The 22,084-nt window shown below is 31.5% G+C and overlaps 1 protein-coding gene across 1 annotated transcript; it reads left to right on the top strand.

Annotated features, from left to right (window-relative positions):
• Positions 1–2,407: 2,407 nt before the first annotated feature.
• LOC145330664 (uncharacterized) lies at positions 2,408–20,151 on the top strand. Its single transcript, XM_080175327.1, has 13 exons — positions 2,408–2,534; positions 6,885–6,959; positions 7,467–7,517; positions 9,587–9,622; positions 10,093–10,202; positions 10,743–10,814; positions 11,399–11,447; positions 13,182–13,268; positions 15,747–15,800; positions 16,031–16,124; positions 17,003–17,159; positions 19,563–19,636; positions 19,864–20,151. Exons 1-13 carry the CDS (start codon positions 2,463–2,465, stop codon positions 19,998–20,000), a joined length of 1,068 nt encoding a protein of 355 aa, XP_080031453.1. The 5' UTR covers positions 2,408–2,462; the 3' UTR covers positions 20,001–20,151.
• The last annotated feature ends 1,933 nt before the right edge of the window (positions 20,152–22,084 follow it).

The raw sequence follows: 22,084 nt of genomic DNA, 5'->3' as shown, positions 1-22,084 counted from the left end.
GTGGAATTGATTTTTCAGTATGGCTTAGAACCGGTATAGCCTCGTATTACACATGGACCCCAACCCCCAAAACGGCATCCCCAAATTTTTAAAACTTTTTTTACCCCCCCCCCCCCTCCCCATATGCAATTTAACCCTACCTTGGTTTTGCAGGAGGACTTAGTTCCTTTGGGGTAACAAAACTGGTTTTAATCTTATATTTTTCATTTTAATAACCCCGGAAAGTTGGCTATGATAATACACCCTTACCCAAACTGTCCGATGCGATAAATAACATGAAAAAATTTTCCCCCCGGAAATTTCAAAATACATAAAGTATTTATTGAATGGAAAAGTACATAGGGACAGGTTAGGTAAGAAGGCTAGAAAGCTATTAGGCATGTATACTGTCCTATCTTATACAGTCAAAATTATAGGCGTAGTTGGAGGGGTTTTGAAAGTATACAACGCCTATTGTACTTTCAAAATTGTTTTATATGTAAAAAAAACTTCAAATCTATCAATTTTTCCCAACATTAGTTATATTGCTAATCAAATTTGAAGCGCAACAAATGATTTTTATTTGATTTTTATTAAAATAATAAAATATTTCATTTTAATAAATTTACATTGGATAGTTTTATAGTTTTTAAAAGGTAGTGTATTAGATAAAAAAATAAATTTTATTGATAATTGACTGATTATTACATATAACTTTTTCATAATTGCCTTGTGTTTGATTTTTGAATCCGCGCCCAAAAACTAGGAATAAATTTAAAGAAAAATTATTTAGAAACAAAAAATTTAATATCAACCCTACCCAAATAAGATATCTATTTGCGCCCCTGTTTCCACTATTATGTGAAAGCAAATGAGCTTCTACTTAAAAACTTGTAAAAAGGCTGACACTACACAAGTGGTGGGCATTTATTTCCGCAAAAATTGCATTAGATAAGTTTAAGATTATTGCAGGAAGGAAGGGGACACTGGTCTGTAAATTATACTGGTACCTATACTAAAGTTGTATAACACATTCACTTATTAGATAGGCTACAAGCTTCAGGTGGTTAGTTATCATTTAATCTTAATTGATTATAAAAACCTTGAGTGTCCAAACTTTTCAACACATAATCTAAATCTAAAAAAAAGGTAATTTAATATTCACATTAGGGAATTGTCAAATGTCTTATCCCTAAAGAACCCTGGTTTTCTATACATGAAAACTTTATAAGAATAATAATTAAGAATATAAGAATGTAATAACGGAAGTGATGTCACGCCCACTACTACACAACATAAATATAGTTTTTCCTTAAACTTTGTCCAATAATCAAGGTTACTCCATACGGTTAGATACATGAATGAAATACTTTGTTTTTAGGAGAAGAATATAATAAAACAATACATTTTTAAGTATTGATTTTTAAAAACTGAATTTAGTTTTTATGCATTGTTAAAAAAGTGTTTCTTTTAATCAAACCTACCCGCATAACTTCTTTCTTTATATTTCTTGAAAAATTATTATATTTCTAGCCCCTGGCCTTGGAGTTCTCTAGCCCCACAGGGTGTACTACAATCATAGGGGCTTTTATATCTTTCAAATGAGAGAAAATCCTAACCTAACACAAATTGAGAAACAAAAGTTTTTTTTCCTTTATGAAAGGCATACTGTATTCTAGTTAAAAAATAGTCATATATCTATGTTCAATCTCTTAAGCAAAACAAATTATCCTTTTTTTCCTTTTAAATCATTGGTAATAATAATCTTGTTTAATTCCAAAAGTTTTAAAGTTAAATACCTGTTGAAGTGAAGAGTTAGTGAAGGGGAATAGAATAAAAATTGATGGAATGGGAATGGGAAAGGGAGGTGAGGTGAGGTGAGATGATAAAAGAGAAGAGAAGGGGACTTTTAATTAGAGAAGATCAAGGAATGGGGAAGTTAAGGGAAAATAAAATGGAAAAAATTAAAGAGAAGGGGAAGGGAAGGGAAAGTTAAGAAAAGTAAGTTATATGCACTTCCCTAACTTGCAGTACAGACAGGAAGAATTACATATAGACAAAAACACTTATTAAAGAAACATTGCATTAGCTTCCCCGATACACGGGGTAATCAATTTGTGTATCTAGCCGAATATTTAGACAGGAGGAGGAGTCAGTTAGTTTATGCTGGCCGTCACGCCGGGTTTTATTTGAGATTTAAGGAATACTTTTTATAAGGGTTTCATTATAAGATTCTATAAAAAAAAACATTGATATCTTTTTTATATTTTGCTCTAAAGATGTAATTCTTAGCAATTTTTGTTTTACAACAACAAAAAAATATTTTTTTCGGTAAAAACAATTTATAATAGTGTTTTTTTAGTTACAACTTAGTGTTATTTAATTTTTTACGTTAAAGAAAAGAACCCTAACCTAAAAGTGTCCTCGGTAGAAATTTGAGGTTATAAAAATTCTGGAGAACCCTACTTATCAAAGAAGTTGTTATGAATGTCAAGTGTCAATCTTTGGAGATCCCTAACAAGGGAGTTGGTGTTGTTGCTGTTGATACAATAGAGGTAGAGTTTTCTTTAAAAATATCAGGGTTATTCCTGTAAAAAATAGGTATAGTGAATAATGCGTAGCAAATCTATTTTTCTTACCTGTAAGTACGTTTGCCTCAATTAAACATGTTATTTCTAACCATTTTCATTTTACATGATTTTTTGTACAATTGTGTTATTTTTTATTTGGTTAAGTCTAGGACGACTAGGAATAATGTTATATGCATAGCATCTTTTTAAAAACATCTAAAAAAAAGTAAGTATGTCCATATAAAGAAACCTAGATTATGACTGATTAAAATTTGTTGTTCTAATTTCTCAATGATTTTTAATAATAAATGTGCTTCTGTCACACAGTGTAATATTTAGCTTCGCTGTTATCTGTTTTTCAGGTTGCTAATATTGTCCTCATATATTGGTCAATACGTTCCTCCATGGTCAGGGGAGGGGATGAGTAAAACTCATAACAGGAGGGGGTGAGATGTGGTATCGTTATATTAGCCAGCTGGGAGTAACATTTTATCAGTGTGTATGGAAAAATATCCATGACCATTATTATCGTAGACGTTTCGTAAATTTTTGGACAAACTTGTTATTGTTTATTATACTAATTATTCAATATAGTTTTAATAAAGCTTTTGTAATTTATTTATCCTATGAATTTAATTCTTTAGTTACATATACAGTATACAATACACATATAGTAATATGTTTTCATTCATTTCACAAGTGTCAATTTGTATAAGTACGTATATATTTTACATATATATTTCTTTACAAATTGAAAAAGCTTTTTCAATACGAAGTGTAAAATTTTATAAGTGTTTCCATGTACTTTACGACTATACAATATACCTCTAGGGGCTTTGACCCAAGAGGTTTGATCAATCCAACTTTTCGTATTTTAGATTTCAAAGAAAAATTTTTTAAAAATCTTTGGGGGGGTAGTCGTCCCCACTATTTTAATTTTAGTTTTAAAAAGAAAAGAAAAAAATCTTTTTTGGGGGGAATTTTTCATTTTTTAGGGGGGTTGGAGGTGTCCCACCCCCCATGAAAATAGTTATAAACATTCCCGGGACCTGTAAGAAGCTACCCTGTAAAGGAGAACCCGATCGGTTCAGCGGTTAGCGAGATCCTTCACTATTGAATTTGATGCATTTTGTCCAAATTCTCGGCACACGATTTTTTTTGTAAGCGAGACTTTTTTACAGTTTGCCCTTCCGTAACAGATATCTCTTAGCATATAGATTTAAGACTTTGTATAAGGAATCTTTTAACAATTAGGCCAATCTTACGCAAATCTTAACGATTATCAGAAAGTCTTTATGCCTAATTTAAATAATTTAATTGTTAGCTACTCTTACACAAATTGTTTACATTAAAAAATAGACAACTCATAAGTTGATTACGTTTTATCTTCACAATTATGGATGTTGCATTTCTTTTTCAGTTGAGTTTAAATTTGACCTGTCACTATTTAAAACTATTAGATTTAGTATGTAGCAGAGATCTAAAGGGATAAGACAATGGCCAATAAATTGATGTTCATACCCAATTATGATACACAAAATTACCCCTTCAAAAGTTCAATAAAAATCTCAAAAGACAACGAATCAGAAATCGACAATATAAAACTTTGGGGACCATTGTAGTAAACAGTCCAATGTGCCCTCCCTCCCTGGGATGTATACTAATATTTTCACTATTTACAACAGTTAAAAGAAACAAACAAGAGTATTAATGTTTTGTCTGTGTATAAAAGTGTGTGTAGTTTTTTGTACAAAAATAATAACACATAGCAACTTCATTATTTATTCAGAGAGAGAGAGAGGACATTGCGCTGTCCCCAAAGTTTTATAATAACGTTTTCATAGTCATGGGCTTAACATTTTGAGGACTTTTATTGAATTTTGATTGGTTGGTTCATTAAGTTGAGTGACCAAACGTTTTAACACATAGCAATTTCATTATTTATTCAGAGAGAGAGAGAGAGGATATTTGGATGTCCCCGAAGTTTTATAATAACGTTTTTTTATTCATTTACATAATATTTTTGAGGACTTTTTTAAAGTTTTGATTAGTTAATTCTTTAAGTTGAGTGTCCATACGTTTTAACACATAGCACCTTCATTATTTATTCAGAGAGAGAGAGAGGACATTTGTATGTCCCCGAAGTTTTATAATAACGTTTTCTTATTCATTGGCATAACATCTTTGATTGAATTTTGATTAGTTAATTCTTAAGTTTAGAGTGTCCAAACGTTTTAACCATTAATTGTTATCCATAGAATGGGTAAATTTGTGTAACATCATTGGGAACGTACATCAATTTATCGGCTAATGTCTTATCACTTTAGATCCCTGTTATTTACTACTTATTTATAAGACTACAATATTTTGTCCCGTCTTAGAGGAGATGTCTTTAAAATCTTTAGTTCCGACCAAAATGTAGTGTCATTAGGTAAAAATAAAGATAGAAGCTAAAAATTTTATCAGATGTTTTCTAGACGGGATTATTTTATCTGAACTCTAATTGGGGGTGAATGATTTTTTTGAATAGCATACAAAGAGCCAAATACCCACCCAGGACCTATGTGAAGCTTGTTTGGATTTTCAAACACAGATCAATGAATTTTTTATAATCTAGAGAAATGAATTAGATTATGTTTATAATGAAAATTAAGGTATTGAATTACGTAATAAATTGATGCGGAAAAGCAGCAAAATTAACTCAAATGGGCCTTTCTAGTGTTTTTATATTTCAACCAAAAAAATGAGCTGAGATTGAATGTTGATAGTTAGTAACAACGCCCCTAGAAGCTTCTATGACCACTTGAAGTAAGGGGGTAGGTTAACCGTCCACTTAATATTTTCAAATGAAAATTTATTTGAATGAAAGCATTGTTTTCCAAGGGCAATATATCTTCTTTTGTAAAATAAATTTACTATTTTATATAAAGGTCAGATATAAATCTAACTAACTCTTGATGAGATCCCTCTTTGTAAGCAAAGCAAACTGGAAACCTCATCATTTAACATTTCCCCTGCAATTTATATATTTGAAAATATCCACCCATATATTACTTTATATTAGAGTTTTCGCCCCTAGCCTTTGCTTCTTAAGGGTTGAGGGGAAAAGAGGGAGTTGCAATTGCCGAAAAACAACCCAAAGTATAAACAGCCATTTATAGATTTTTTGGTTTAGGCAAGAAAACCTTACCCCCTTATACAAAAAATAAAATCGAATCCGTTATATTAATGGTCTGTTAGTCATTTTTAAAGTAAGTTATGAAACAATGGAAACTATGTATCGTATTCCCTGAAAAACAAAGCTCCAGTTTAATCCATTCAGACAGGCATTTCCTAATATCTTTAGCTTTAATCAATATAAAACATTGCTTTATATTGAAAGGGGATAAATGTTGATATTATTAAATTAACCTACTAATATTTTTAAAAGCGAAGCTTTTCTATAATAAGGGTCGGTCCGTCCGTACGTACGTCTGTCCGTTCGAGATAGATAGCTTTTATTCGTTAATTTAGGCATGTTAGAATTGTCCTATCGATTTCAAACTTTGCATGATGATTCCTGTAGTAGGTAGGTACGATTTAGAAAGCGTAGCAACTCTATAATCATTACCAAAATGTCCGTACGTCCATTTTCAACATGTTGATTTTTCTACCTTTTTAACAACAAATTTTTATGTGATCTAATTATCCTTTTGATCTGATTTTTGGTATATTGATTCCTGGGACAACAAAGAACAATTTTATAAGCGAAGCAACTCTATAATCAAGTCCTAAAAATGTAAGTATGTCCATAAACATCAAAATACTTACAATTTTGCTTCGACTCTTATACTTTTATATTCTGATTATTCAGTTCAGACACTATACAAGTGTTAATGTCCGTTTGTTCTACCGTTTCAGTGCTTCGCTTTTATGGATGTTGTCGTCCTTGTTTTAGTTAAAGGGAGTATTATAGATTAGTCCATAATATATGACGGGGATGTTGCCATCATTTTACTTCAAACTTTAAATGTGCATGGCGTAGTCAAGGTGTGCATTCGTTATCACATCAGCATTGTGTTTCATATTTGCAAAAAGACCGTAAAGGTAAAATGTTATCTTCTCGGATGCTATATAAGATAGAAGTCTAAAAATTATTGTAAAGATTCCTTATGCCGAAAAGTTTTTACTTATTAATCGGTCTGTCAGATATATTATGAAACTTTTTTTCAATTTTATCCAGAATTATAACCACTGAACAACATGTGCTCACTTACATCACTTTGTCCGAATTTTCATCCATGAATGTTTGTTCTTTTCTACTTATGAATGTTGTCATCCTTGTTAATTATTCAGGCAGGTGAGTTGTTGCTGTCAGAGCTTCCATTGATCATCATCCCATGGTGGGTCAGACATTCTATGTATCCTAATGTAAGGGTTTACATTTTTAAGGAAGTTGTGGCATGCTGTTTGTCCGTCTGTCCTTGTGTTTGAATGTCTGTTTTTTGTCTTTTTGCCTCTAGTCAAATTTTTGTCAATATACTATATATTTGTCGATATTATGTCAATATTTTGAAAATATTTGATAATTTACTTCGATTGCTTTAATAAAAATGGTCATGGCGTAAATATTATCAACACATTTTTTAGAAGGGGCCTGTCTGTTATAGGTGTACTCGTTAACTCTATTAAGATAAATAACCCCCAACAAAAAAATAATATATTTTTCGTCCACCCCTTTGAGAGAAAACTAGAGGCTAGAGGCGCAATCCTTATGTAATTTTGCAGTTGCAAAAAAGTTAAAACTTTTATGTTTGATAAATAACATTTATCTATAAATCCATAAAGGGAAGTATCGAAAATAGATGGATTTATTATTTGAAAATCAATAAAACCTTTTTTTCCGTCGGTCAAAAATAATGGAAAATTTTGTTACAGGTTGAAAAGAAAAAGCTACTAGAAGATGCACTAAAAGATATGAGTCCAAAGGTAAAAAAAAGTATCTGGTGCTTTTACATAAAGTACCTGCTTAAGCAATGATAAACTCCTCACTTCCATTTCTTTATTAAAGAGACTGAAAATAAAGGTAGATTCATTTTTTCTATGCCTACCCCCTGTTGGTGTCTCTAATCCAGCTGGGCTTATACCTGCAGTTCCTTACCCTGCGGGGCTACGGGGTACCTCAAATATCCAACTAGAGTGCTCTGTGTAAAAGTGTCAAATAACTTGAATTAAAATTTCGAAGTAAAAAGATTATTTATTGGTGTGTAATGTGTATACTTTTTGAATAATTATTCCAAGGGTTAAGACAATGGGCGTTAAACTTATGTACCTCCCAAACCATAACAAAAATAAATATCCCTTCTGTAGATTAAACTAATTGGTTGAAAAATTTGAACACTGCTCGATTGAACCAATCACTAAAGATTTGATATGAATATCCCAAATTTGATATCCAACAAATAAAAGTATGTGATTAAGAAACTATGGTTACCAGTGTTATTATTTTATCATTTACAGTGCATATTTGCATGTTTTTTTGCGAGTTTTAAAAAATTAAAGGCTAATTTATTAAATCTATAAAAAATGATATATTTTTAAAACCAAATGACAATCAAACTTTTAAAGGGGGTATTTAAGTGTTATTTTCCCGTGTACTTTTTAAACCTGTGTACTATTTTTGACTATTTGATATCCGTCACCATTTTATCTACTAGGTTTTCTTTTTATGTCAAGTTTCAGAGTTGAAAAGATAAAAGTTTTCTAAATATTTGATCGGAAATGCACCACATATATACTTGACTATTATGTATATTGTACAATAGGATATTTTCAAAGAGGAAGGGAATATTGAAATATAATCTATTTTTGTAACCCAAGTTTTATAAACACATTCTCTTATTCGTCAGTTAAAAAAACTACAAGTGCTTTTATTAAATATTGATTGTATGATACAAGCTATCAGTGATCTAACTTTTCAAACAATATGAAAAATAGAATTATAATAGCTAAAACAGTTGTAGAGTAAGCTACTTCTCAATTGGGCATCACTCAAAAATCAAATACTTTGATAATTCTAAAATAGACTTTAGCAAAAGTTTGCTTTGATTTTTTATCTTTTAAAACTGTACAAATTTTGAAAATCATTGAAATAAATCTAAATTCTTGGCTAAATGTAAATCTAAAATATGTGATGCATAAATACTAAGGATCTAAAGGGATAAGGCAAGGCCGATAAATTGATAATGATTCACAAAATTACTTCCGTAGATTACAAATATTGGATGAAACTTTTTAACGTTCAACTTAATGACCAAACCAGTAAAAATTCAAAAAGTCCCCACAGTTGTTAGGCAAACGATTGAGAAAACATTGTTAAAAAACTTTGGGGACTAGCAGGGGCGTCCATGCTTTTTATTTTGGGGGGGGTAAAAATTTTTTAGGGGGGGGGGGGTAATTCGTGTTTGGGGGGGTAAAATGGCGCGCGAATCGCGCCGCAAATTTTTTTTACACCCACAAAAATTTTTACCCCGGGGGTAAAATTTGCTTGGGGGGGGTAATTACCCCCCCTGAAATCTGTTGGCAGGGGTAAATTTAGTTTACCCCCCCCAAAATTTACCCCCGGGGTAAAATTTTTGGGGGGGGGGGTAATTTAAATTTTATTAAATATATAGTATTAAAAATGCGCCTGAAGCGCGCAAAAAATTTTTTTATTAGAGATTTTTTATTTTGGGGGGGTATTTACCCCCCCAAAATTGTTTGGAGGGGGTAAATACCCCCTCCTAAATGGTTGGGGGTGCCGTAGGGTAGGGGTAAATTTTGAATGGGGGGGGGGGGGAAATGAAAAAAATTTTGGGGGGGTAATCGCCCCATTACCCCCCCCCCCCCTTGGACGCCTATGGGGACTAGTGTAATTAACAGCCCCTCCCTCCCTGATAAAAACTCAAGGGAACGATTGGATAATGGCACAAAGTAAAATGGTAGCTTCATATAATAATTTGGAGGAAGATTAATTTATCGTTCATTGTGCTATCCCTGTATCAATTAAATACTTTCAGAAAAGAAAAGAATTCTGGAATTTACATGACTCGAAGGTAATGCATTTTTTAAACATTAAATATTTTAGATTTTGATTAAACTAAATAAATGTTCAATAATTTTGAACTGATTTTGGGTTTTCTGTGAAAACCAAAGTAGGTTGTTAATGTGTCTCTTTAAATCTTTTTGTGTATCTTAGACGTTTATTTATCAAATTTTAACATTAGGACGACTACTCTATATGCATATAGTATATCTCTAAAAGTCTGCTTATATCAACACTTTTCGTCTTATTTTCCATAGTTTTCTGAATAAAGTCTAATATAAAACAAAATATCCATTGCGAGAACTATGTGAAGCTTCATAAAATTTAATCGGTACAGTGTTTAGCAAGATCTTAATCGACAGACAAAACTTACTACTTTATATAATAGGATACGATGGCATTAGGACTACTTACATAATGCAATGCATTACAATTAGCTTTATATTGAAAACTATTTTTAATTACACATTTTTCACTCAGGTGTCAGAGGTAGAAGAGAAGACAGCTCACGGCATATGGAGAACAAATAATTTTGCTCTGGGCGTCAGTGGACCTAAATCAAATAATGGACTGTTTCTTGAAATGAGTAGGTACATGCATGTCATAGATGGTTAGTAGATGCGCTACTAATAAGTATTGCATTCGTGGTCTCGGCCTCAGATCAAATAATAGATTTTTTTGGAAATAACTTTTTTATTTTTCTATTGAATTATCTATCCACGAATTTGAAATGCATTTTCCAGGGATATAGGAATGGAACCATCGATTTTTTGGCATTCCTGGGCGCATTCTTTAGGTTAACATTTTGCACTAGCAAGTAGATTGAACATAAGCTACGAAAATTCTAGCAGACAACATAATAAAAAAACAAAAGTTTATTTGACAATTAAGCTTTGACTTAAAAATGAAATAATTGTATGTACATTGTAGCCCCCATTGAAATTGCATTTAATGGATTATTTCATAATCAGGTTAGGGGGCGATTGCTGCGGCCATGCTCATTATTGACAGTAAAGGCTTTTTTCCCTAACTAAATGTTGCGAGACTATTTTGTCGTGAGACTATTTGGTCCTGGAGGCTATTTTGTCTAAAGCTATTTTGTCTAAGATCCAATAATCATTTTATGTTAGATTCAACCATTCATGTGTACCAAATGCAGACTTCCATTGGAATGGCAGACGACAAGAAATTAGAGCTTCCAGGTATAATAATAACAAGGACACTTATGTCCGTAAGTACCTAAGAAGTTGAAAACAGCTTGGTTGAAAAAAAGAACGATAAACTATTGTTATGTAAACAAGAAGTTGGTAAATCAAGGAGACATAGTAAAATTTTTATAAAAAAAAAACAAAGGGGATGATATAATTTGTGGAAAATTGTCTATTATACGGTACGATATATGATTTTTTCAAAGTGGCTAATATTCAGTACTAATCTACCAGATAGGTTTCGAAGCTATACTGGAAATCTTTTACAATTTTCTAGAACATGTATATAAATTTAGGAATCTCAAGGGCCGGGATAAGACAATTGCCGATGAATTAATGTACATCCCCAATGATGATAAACAAAATTGCCTTTCTGTAGATTACAATATATGGTTGAAGCGTTTGAACACTAAATTTATTGAACCAACTTTCAATATTCAATAAAAATCCTGTAGATTATTAGTTAAGCCAACGAATAAGACCACGTTATTATAAAACTTTGAGAACTGTATTGTAACTAATATATCCTCCCTGCCTAAGATGAATTACTGTGATTAATCTATGTTTGTTTAATTAAGGCAGATACACCCGGGAACAGAAATTACTATTTCCTATTTTTGTCACAAGGTAAATAAGTATAAAGCTACTCTGTAACCCACTTTGTCTGTCTGTCCGTATGTTCGTTCCTATTTGTACAGTTGTAACACTCAGCTGCTTTTGGAGATAGGCAGATTTGCCAAAATATTTACATATACCTCCTATGTCATAAATACTGTCATACTTAAAGTAACTGACATAATTACATCTGGTAAACCTCATTTATATTTATGTTCTTTCATATATTACAAAAGTGCCGGTTACGCGATGATATCCACTCCCTCCCCCCTTTTTTTGAAATAAATTAAAAAGAAGGAGGAGGGGAGGGTGCTGGTCTTTCACTGTTTCCTAACCCCCGTAGGAACCTCTAACCCTGCGGGACTACCAAGTACCAAAGATAACCTAATTTTACTAGAACAAAAGGGATAAAAAAATGAAAGGCTACAAAAATTTATTTAGATTATGGGGGAGGTGTATTCAACAGGTTACTTTATGTGAAAGCAACGACTTAATATTTGTATTATAGTTTCATAAAAATATTCAGTTGTAAGTTTTATATTTTTTTTATCTTTGCAGCTTAGCTGCTTCTATTCACATATAGAATTGAGTTTTTAATCTCAGTTTGGTCGACTAAACATATTTGTAATATTTTTACAAATTGAACAAATTTTACCCAATTAAATTGACAAAGAAATGGAGTTCAAGGGGGTTTTATATGAATCCCTTTAAGAAAATTTAGGGATTTATTTGTGGCAGTGAAACTTTTTACCCAATCCCAAAAAGTACAAAAGCTTAGGCATTCTTTAGGAAAGGCCTGACATTGTTTTAAAGTCAAAGCTTATTAATTACGAATTTAAAATGACAAAATGTAAATATGTAATTTATTTTAATGTCGCGCTACTAATTCAATTTGATTTTAACAGATTTTACACCAAAACTGTTGTTTCAAAGCCTAAAATCATTGCTTTAAATCTTTTTAAAAATGCAACCAATAATAGTTAAATATCCACGTGTATATTAATCTACTAGAAGCTGTGATTAAATTAAAGCCAATAAAAAATTATAGATAGATATACCACCAATAATGAATACTATACGAACCCTTTAAAAAATCTCAACGACCAGCATCTAGTCTTTGCGGAAATAACTTTTTATATCTGTTTTTAAAGTTAAATGGGTATTTTATCAGTTACGTTAATACTTTTGTAAAAGCATCATTTGATAAATAAATAAAGAGAAATGTTATCACAGTTATAAAGGTGCTACAATTTTTTAAAAAGCAGAATTATAATCTATGATTACGATGTATAAAACAAGGCAACGTAGCCTTAAATTTTCCCCTCTCTTCGTGATGATGCCATCTTGGCGAAAATGAATTTTGTAATCACAATTCCAATTTGGCCTGTCTTGGTAATGCTATCACAATGGCCGATTTTTTGTTATACTACATTCCACTTTCAATAGAGGCAAAACTAAATGGTGAAACTATAAAAATATAGTTTAGGATTAATTCCTACTCTATTTACCTATCTCTGTAGCTATGAATATTTGTTCAGACTGGTGTATTGAGTCAGAATGAAAGAAAGAAGTATCTGTACTATAATTATAGATTATTTCCTACTCTATTTACCTATCTCTGTAGCTATGAATATCTATGTAGACTGGTGTATTGAGTCAGAATGAAAGAAAGAAGTATCTGTACTATAATTATAGATTATTTCCTACTCTATTTACCTATCTCTGTAGCTATGAATATTTATGTAGACTGGTGTATTGAGTCAGAATGAAAGAAAGAAGTACCTGTATGATCATTACGGATTCCCCTGTGACTGTGTTGCCTGTAGTCTCAAGGTGATACGATTATTATTAACAGCAAAGCTGCTCTTCAAGTATTAAATGTTCGTCTGTGTGTAAAAATAAATTTAGAAACACTCTACATGTAATAGGAACAAATTCTAAAATATGGTAACAAGTTAGTTTGATGAAAATAAAAAGAAAGATAAAACAAATTGACCAGATATCTTGAGGGCTGATTTTTAATGCATGTCTCCAATGACAATGACAACATTACCCTTCTGTAGATTAAAATTATGGGTCGAAAAGTTTGATAATTGCTAGATAAAACCAAGCCATTATGAAAGTATCCAAAGTTTTAAGCCAGTGAAAAAGGGAGTAAGGTAATAAAACTTTGGGTACCAAAATAATATCTATAAAATAATAAATTAAATGCTATTCATTCATAGTATACAAGGATAACACATTCAGGAGTAAAAAAATTTTAGAATAATAAATCTTTTTACTAAAACAACAAGGACCAAAGTAAGTTTACTAGCTTTGATGGCACTTGTAAAATTTCACACCAACATAAAATGTTTCTGGTAGAGTAGACTGAAGGTCAAATGAAAATATAGAGCAGATTTCTTAACAGAAAAATGCTATATACTTTTGTTAATACTTTGATATTATTGAATGTTTTCTTCCTTGTTTACCTTTATGTATTTCTTATGTAAAAGAAAGTGTTGGATAAGCGTTCAATTTACATGCACCATTAGCAGAAGCGTGCACAATTCAGGAGTATATGGTTTATCCCCACGCCTCTCTCTTCTCTTTCCTTTTTACAAGTTATAGGAATCATAGGGTGTTGCATATAAAATTTTAAAAAATTTCAAATACAATAATAATAATACTCTACTAATAATATAATAAAGAATTTTGAAATTATAAAACACATTGAAGGACCAGGGATCTAAAGGGATAAGACAATGGGCAATGAATTGATGTAAATCCCTAATGGTAATATACAAAATTTCCTCCTCTGTAGATTGCAATTTGTTGTTGGAACGTTTGGGCACTTAACGTAATGAACCAACCAATCAAAAATCAATAAAAATCCCAAAGTTATTAAGCCAACAAATTAGAAAACATTATTATAAATTTTTGGGGACTAGTGTAATAAACAGCTCATTGTCCCCTACCTCCCTAGTTTTCAAGATTATTGCCATAGAAGATGCAGAAATGCTTTGTAATTTAAATACTGAACCAAGTTATTTAAAGAAATGTTGTATTGTAGATAAAACTGAAGTATATACACATCAAGATAAATGATCATACTTTATTTAACAAATAGACTGGTAGTCAGGGATTTCAGTGATGGAACAATGAACAACAAATCGATGTAATCCCCAAATTAATAAACAAAACTATTGGTTGACAAAATTGAACATTGAGTCTTTAAACCAACCAATCAAAATTTTGTACAGATTATCCGAGTTTTACAGCCAGCAAGTAAGAGATCTTGTTTATACAACTTTGGATAGCATAATATACAGTACTGTGGCCATTTCCTCCCTGTCTGACAAAGGGGTAGTTTAGTGAACTACATATTTTTTCCTGTTCAATGGTTTAAACTACAATTATAGGGCTCAATTGGTTCAGTAGATATTAAAATCTTAAGCCTCAGACAACAAACATCTTACTACTTTATATAATAGGATGAAAAAAGAGCTGTAAATAAAAAACGAACTTTTCCCATTCATCCCTGTATATTTAAAACTCTCAGTATATAGTTTGGACATAATATATTGCTATATTTTTTCCTATAAGTTTGTATTTCCTTTTTTTACCAGGGCTCGGCAACCGCGCCTCAGCTGCGCATAAGCCTCAAATTTAAACCCGCCCTGTGCAAAACATAAAATTCTGCAAAGATGGATTGTCTGTTTATGACAAAGTTTGGACATCCAGCTCAATTTTAAATTCTAATGAGTTTACTGAGGCTTGAGGCCGAGCCCTGATTTTTACTATTGAGGCTGGTCTTTAATATGTATTTGCGTGTTTATTTAAAAGTTTATGCTTTTTACTCTTAGCAATAAAGAAATGCCAGAAAATAATACACATTAAGGTTTGAATTTTGTCTGAAAGGGGTTTTTCCAAGAAGTAAGAACACAATGGACTAATAGGGACCCTAAGTTTAATAAACACGATCTCTCTATGGTTGGCTTAAAAGGTTTCTTTTATTGATTCTAGATTTGGTTGTAAAAACCCCCCAAAGATTAGAGAAGGGGTAATTTTTTTAATCGTAATTAAGGATATACATCTACATATTGTCATTAGCTTGTCCTTTAAGATTCTTAAGGTCTTTCAAAATCAACACCTTCAAGTTGATTATTTCGCATCGTATTATAGACAGCTTTCCGCGGATATCAAAACGAAAAAGATTAAAACAGTATATAATATGTACGTTACATGATTTTTAGTATGGCTGACAACCAGTTCTAAATCAGCGGATAATAATCGGTTTCAAAGCCATACTGAAAAACCTTATACTTTTAGGGAGAGGAGAAAAAACAAGATGACTGGGAAAGAAATCAGATTGTCCTATTAGAGGTAAGTAGAAATTGTATTATCTCATCTTGGGAGAAGATAACCTAACCTAACCAGACCTAAAGTGAATTTTAAAATATAGAAAAATAACCCCTGCCCCCACCCCTTTCCAATCTATTTTATAATAAGGGGGGGGGGGGGCTTCTTGCTCAACTATGTATTTTGAGTGAAACCGCTGTATATCTGGTACAAAACAAAACCTGTAAAATTAAATATGAAATTTATAAACCTAGGGACGGATAGAAAGATTATTGTATGATTTTCCTACCGACAACTCTGATGATATCTCTTCTGATAATGATAATGATGAAGATGCATGTGATAAAGGTAACTACTAGGAGTAGAGCTACTCTATATATAAGTCTTGGGTCAGTTGTCAATTAATTTATATACAATTTGCCTACTTTTTGCTTTTTGTTGCATTTTATTTTTATTCTTATTCTTTTTATGTACTTTTATGTATTTTAAAACAAGCCTATTTTAAAAACATCTATCTAAGAAAAAACTACCACACTGTTAGTATGTTAAATTATTATATTTAGTTATATCAATGCCTTTGGAAGCAGTTGATAACAACATAGGAATAGAAAATCCAATACGCTAACATACCATCCATTTCAGACAACCAACTCTTTGATTAAAAAAAAATTTATGTCATAACCGTGCATGGTAATGAGTTGTGCTTGTTTGGGCTAAGGCATTCCATCTGATCATACAAATAATGTTGCACATGTTACACATTAGCAGTAGGTGCAACTTAAAGCAATTTTATTTATTATTCGATAAGGGGAGATAGGAAGGTAGAACCACCCGTAGATAAGCCATAACGTGTCAGTGTCACCAGTACTGAAAACCCAGGTTACAAACCACCTCGTTGCTGGGGAAAGGAAGGCATCCATCCAAAGCCATTTCAATCTCTGAAGTGACTTCAGTTGCAACCGTTTTAGAGGGTGCCCTTACTCGCTCCGCTTAAGTAAGAAGCTACACTCGTGGTCACCCTTTAAAATGGTAGACTGAAGGCTTGCATCAAAGATTGAAAGGTTGATGGATGGGTTATAACGTGTCCGTGTCACCCGGTCTCTAAATCGAGCTACGAACCCAACATCTCCCCCAAGGACGAGCGGATAAGCTTCATTTTAAGTTATTTCTTTCTTAAAATTGGAACCAAGATTTATTTACAATTAATTTAATATGCTATGTTTTAGATATAATTGTACCTGAAGGCAAAACTGATAGAAATAACAATGATAACAGAAACAATGGTGCTCCTATTACCAGTGATAATGATAAGTCAGAGAATGAAGTAATCCCCACAGATGCTGAAGAATGTGTTGTTCAAGGCATTCAACTTGCATTTCACAGGTATACAATATATTAATCAAGAAAAGATAACGTTCGAAAGATGAATACTTTTAATCAAAGTTGAACAGATGGCCTAATTTACTTGAACAAAATATTGGGTGCCTGCTAGTTCTAAATTGAATAATGCGCGGTTTCTATGAAAATGATTAGTCGAGAACAGATACCTAGCACCTTATTTTGATCAAAATTGAAAATAAAGAGTTAGTGTAGTAACAATAGACTACATGGTATGGGCCCCTGAAAGTGTTAGGTATAGAGAGAGAGAAAAAAAACATTATCTCATTCGTTGGTATAAAAACTTTTACTAAATCCTGTTTTGATTGTGCAAACAAACTGTATTAAAACTCTTCCAATTCTGGAGGTGTTCATCAATTTATTTTCAATTGTCCTATCCCTTAAGATTTCTTGCAAAAACTAGTAAAATACAATGAGACATATAACTGTAATCAGTTCAGTTCAGGCGCGACTCTCTTTTGGACTCTGTAGTCCAGAGAATACGGCCATCCTATTCCTCCATGATGTCCTGTCCTTGGCATGTTTTTCAGCTTCTCCCCATGTTAATTTTAAATTAATGAGGTCTTTTTCAGTGCTTTGCCTCCAGGTCATTTTTGGTCGTCCCTGTTTACGTTTACCAGTGGTGGGGTTCCATTTTAAGCACTTTTTTGGAATCCTGTTATGTTCCATTCTGAGCACATGTCCTAGCCATCTTAGTCTTTTATATTTCACTTCTGCTTCGATACTATTGCACTTGGTCTTAGCATACTATAACTGTAACTCATTGATTTGTTAGTTCGCTCATCCAGTAGGAGGGGAATGGATTTGATAAAAAAAGCGTGGAATTTGGAAATCCTTTTTTTCAGCCCGCCGCAGGTTTCACTTTAATAGAGAACATGCAAATATGGTGTATTATCCAATTAATAATATATCCATTGTACCAAACCACATTGAAACTATATACATTCTCTTATTTCAAGATTTAAGACTGAAATTTAGTGAAATGTCTCTCATTTTGTAAATATGGGGATTTAAAGAAGCACATGTGCAATTTTATGAGAATGTGCTGTAATTCATGGATGTAGGGAAAATTAAAAATATGTAGAAAAAGAATTAACTGAAAATTAAAAAAATATTAATGAAAGTTAAAGCTGTACTATTTTTTTCAGTAAATTGAATATGGGATTGAACGCCCTTCTCTAAGGCAAAAGGGTAAAAGTTGCAGTGATAGAAATTGTATTAAAACAGGTTTATTGCAAATTACCCTAAATATATCATGCCTAAATTGACGATAACAGCTATCTGTTTCAAACGGATAGACGGACGGTTCAACCCTAATTATAAAAGGCTTCACATAAAAAAAGATTGTGAAATAGCATAGTCAAAAGTAACGTTTTTGTGACAAATTGTATCAACTTAGAAATATAGATCTGATTTCATTATAAACATAGGTTCCTATTAACGATAAGAATTAGATATACTGTCGACGTCAACATCAAGTATATCACCATCAGGGATAGGACAATAAATATAAATAAATTATTGGTGGAAAAGTTTGGTCACTGCTATTTAGAAACCAATCAATCAAGATTAAATAAAAGACTTCACAGTTTTTATGCAAACGAATGATATATTACGTTTTTTTTTAAACTTATGAAAAAATTTAATTTTACACCCCCCCCCCCCCCTCCAATCCCTCCTCCCTGCAAAAAGCAAACCATCCATATACCAAAATTGTTACTTTTATTGGGCAATGCAATTTGATACAAGCAGCGCAACATAATTCAATTTTTAACAGCTTTCAAATATGTTTCAGCTTTTTCTGCTTTTCCTTCTTCTTCTTCTTTATGGTATTGCCACACTTTAAGTACAAAATATGCAGGGATCTAAAGGGATAAGAAAATGGCCGAAAATTGATGTACTTGAAAAACCCCTTCTGTATATTACAATTAGTGGTTGAAACGTTTGGACACTCCACTTAATGACCCAACCAATCAAAAAGTCCCCAAATTTGTTAAACTAACAAATAAGTAAGCGTTATTATGAACATTGGGGACTAGTGTAATAAACAGTCCAATGTCTTCTCACTCCCTGAAAATGTGTACAAGAAAAAGGTTTGATTTTCAAGATGGTAGAAAATGGGAGAAAAAAATGTATTGAAATGTAAATCAAGCTTATACAACATAAAAATTAACAACAAAAATCACGAAACCTCTAACATTATGCTTTTCATAATCATTCATAAAATATTTGTATATAAATCCAAAAAGCCGCCGGTGAATTATAAAATAAACTTCAAAAATTTAGTAAAACTTCCTTTAGATATCCTTTATTTATTTTGTTTTAACTTTTTGTAAGAAAATCATTCTATACCAATTTTTTCTAGGATTAATTCCAATTTTGTTTCAGGTTAGAATTAATGGATAAGCTTGGTTTCAAGGCTCTCAGTAAAATTAGGGTTTGCAGACTTATTTATGACACAGGTAAATATATGCGACATTTCTATTAACATTTACTTTATTAGTAAACTAATAGCTTCTCCCCTAGCCTCAATATTGCTTTAAAAATATAAATAGAAACAAATTAAGGAATTCCTGTCGTGCCAGTGGCGTGCGGTATGGGGGTTTAAGAACATTTAAAATTGGGAGGACTGCCCTCCTCTGGTGATTTTTTGCGCATTCCATAATTAATGCTTATTATTTCTTTTTAGCGCTGGAATGGGATTTTACCGACTATGCTGAAAAAGCTGCCAAAATTGGAGTAGAATTAGCTAGATGTATCTATGGAGAACAGTCCCCAAAATATCATAGATGGATACAGATAACTCAAGATACACTTGATAGATAGATAGCTATACAAGAATATAATATCCTATGTATCATAGATGGATACAGATAACTCAAGATACACTTGATAGATAGATAGATATACAGGATATATCCTATGTATCATAGATGGATACAGATATATCAAGATACACTTGATAGCTAGATTGATATACAAGAATATAATATCCTATGTATCATAGATACAGATATATCAAGATACACTTGATAGATAGATAGATATAAAAGAATATAGTATCCTATATATCATAGATGGATACAGATATATCAAGATACACTTGATAGATAGATAGATGACAGGAATATAATATCCTGTGTATCATAGATGGATACAGATATATCAAGATACACTTGATAGATAGATAGCTATACAAGAATATTATATCCTATGTATAATAGATAGATACAGATAACTCAAGATAGATAGATATACAAGAATATAATATCCTATGTATCATAGATAGATACAGATAACTCAAGATACACTTGATAGATAACAGGAATATAATATCCTATGTATCATAGATAGATACAGATAAATCAAGATACACTTGATAGATAGATAGATATACAGGAATATAATATCCTGTGTATCATGGATGGATAGAGATATATTATGATACACTTGATAGATAGAAAGATAAAGTTAGAATCACATTTTAACTAAAATTTTTAATTATTGATGAAATAATTTTTAATTGTTGAGTTACTAAAGATTTGTTTTAAAATCTGTTTTGTAAACCAAATAATTATTTTAAAGTAATTTATAAAATTTTCATTTTACAGATTTGTCATACTAGCTTATAGGTTGTAAATTATGATTACTAGAATGAATAAGCACAATTCTAATCATGTTTTACGTACTTCCAGATTTAGAATCATGAATTTCACAACATCAAAATTTGTTTAGACTGTAGCCTCTTTATTTTTATAATTTGAATTGAATCTACCCATCAAAACTATTTTATTTAAAAAAAAACATAATATAATCTAGAAAATTGTATTGAATGAATATTGAAAAAATTATAATAAACGTATATGAACAAATGTCTGATATTTATCAAATATTTCTAGGACAATAATTTCTATAATAAGCGAAAATTGTTAAAAGTTATTTATCGCACCTTTCCGCAGGTATTAAAATTGAAAATTTTAAGATTGAAACCAGTTTTGTTAGGACCGAAGGCCAAGGCTAACAAAACTAATATTAAGTCTAGAATATAATAATTTATCTTAATATTCGTGGAAAATTGAAAAATTTTGAAAACTGGTTCTAATCCAGTGCAGTGGATAAAAATTAGTTTGGATTTAATACTTGAACTAGATCTATCAACAAGATGAATTGAAAAAATAACCTTAATATTTAATGAAATTATTGTTTTTTAGATTAATCATTTATAATGATATTTTCAAAGAAAATGTTGGTGACGTACTTGGATGTATCGGTGAACAAACTTTTTTTTTATAATAGCAGCAGTGTTAATAATATTCAGTTGCTTATTATTATTGAATATTATATTCAGTTTCTATCTAATAACTTCTATCCTATAATTATTTGCTGTGCTGCGGAGCCGGAGCCGGGAGCCGTGGAGCCGCCATATTTTGCCGGAGCCGTAATTTTCGTTAAAAAACGGCTCCGGCTCCGGATTAGATAAACAAAGAGATATTAGAGGGGTCCAAGGACGTCCAAGCTGCTTTAAGGGGGTTTTAAGGAGTAGTTTCAAGGTTTGTGGGGGGGGGGGGGGGTAAAATAGATGGTTTCAAAAATTGGGGAGTGGGTTAATTATTCCCCCTCCACTTGAATCTATGTATTTAAGTTTTGTCATTTTTAGTTAAGTTGAACTTAATGAACATGAGAAAAAACTCAAAAAGTAACTATTTACCAATAATATAATTTATAGTATGGCTTCGGAACCGATTAATATCAATAATAAAAAAGATTAGTATAGTGTACACTGTACAGCAAGTATTCCACTAATTCCAAAATAAAAATCATAACATTAATACCAGTTTTTGTAATTTTCATTTTTATATCCGCAGAAAGCTATCTATGATATGATGCGATGAATAACTGTTCTATAACCC

This window comes from Acartia tonsa, chromosome 10 (assembly GCF_053477335.1).
Source record: "Acartia tonsa isolate MP-2025a chromosome 10, ASM5347733v1, whole genome shotgun sequence".
In the NCBI taxonomy this organism is placed as follows: Eukaryota; Metazoa; Arthropoda; class Copepoda; order Calanoida; family Acartiidae; genus Acartia; species Acartia tonsa.
Note: the sequence above shows the minus strand (reverse complement) of the source record. Positions and strands in the feature narration are given on the sequence as shown.

Excerpts from the sequence above, each read along its gene's own strand:
- LOC145330664 (XM_080175327.1), top strand. The coding sequence starts at position 2,463 with ATGAATGTCAAGTGTCAATCTTTGGAGATCCCTAACAAGGGAGTTGGT. Across the intron at positions 2,535-6,884 it reads TTGCTGTTGATACAATAGAG|GCAGGTGAGTTGTTGCTGTC; the intron begins GTAGAGTTTTCT and ends TTAATTATTCAG. Across the intron at positions 11,448-13,181 it reads TTTCCTATTTTTGTCACAAG|ACTGGTGTATTGAGTCAGAA; the intron begins GTAAATAAGTAT and ends ATATTTATGTAG.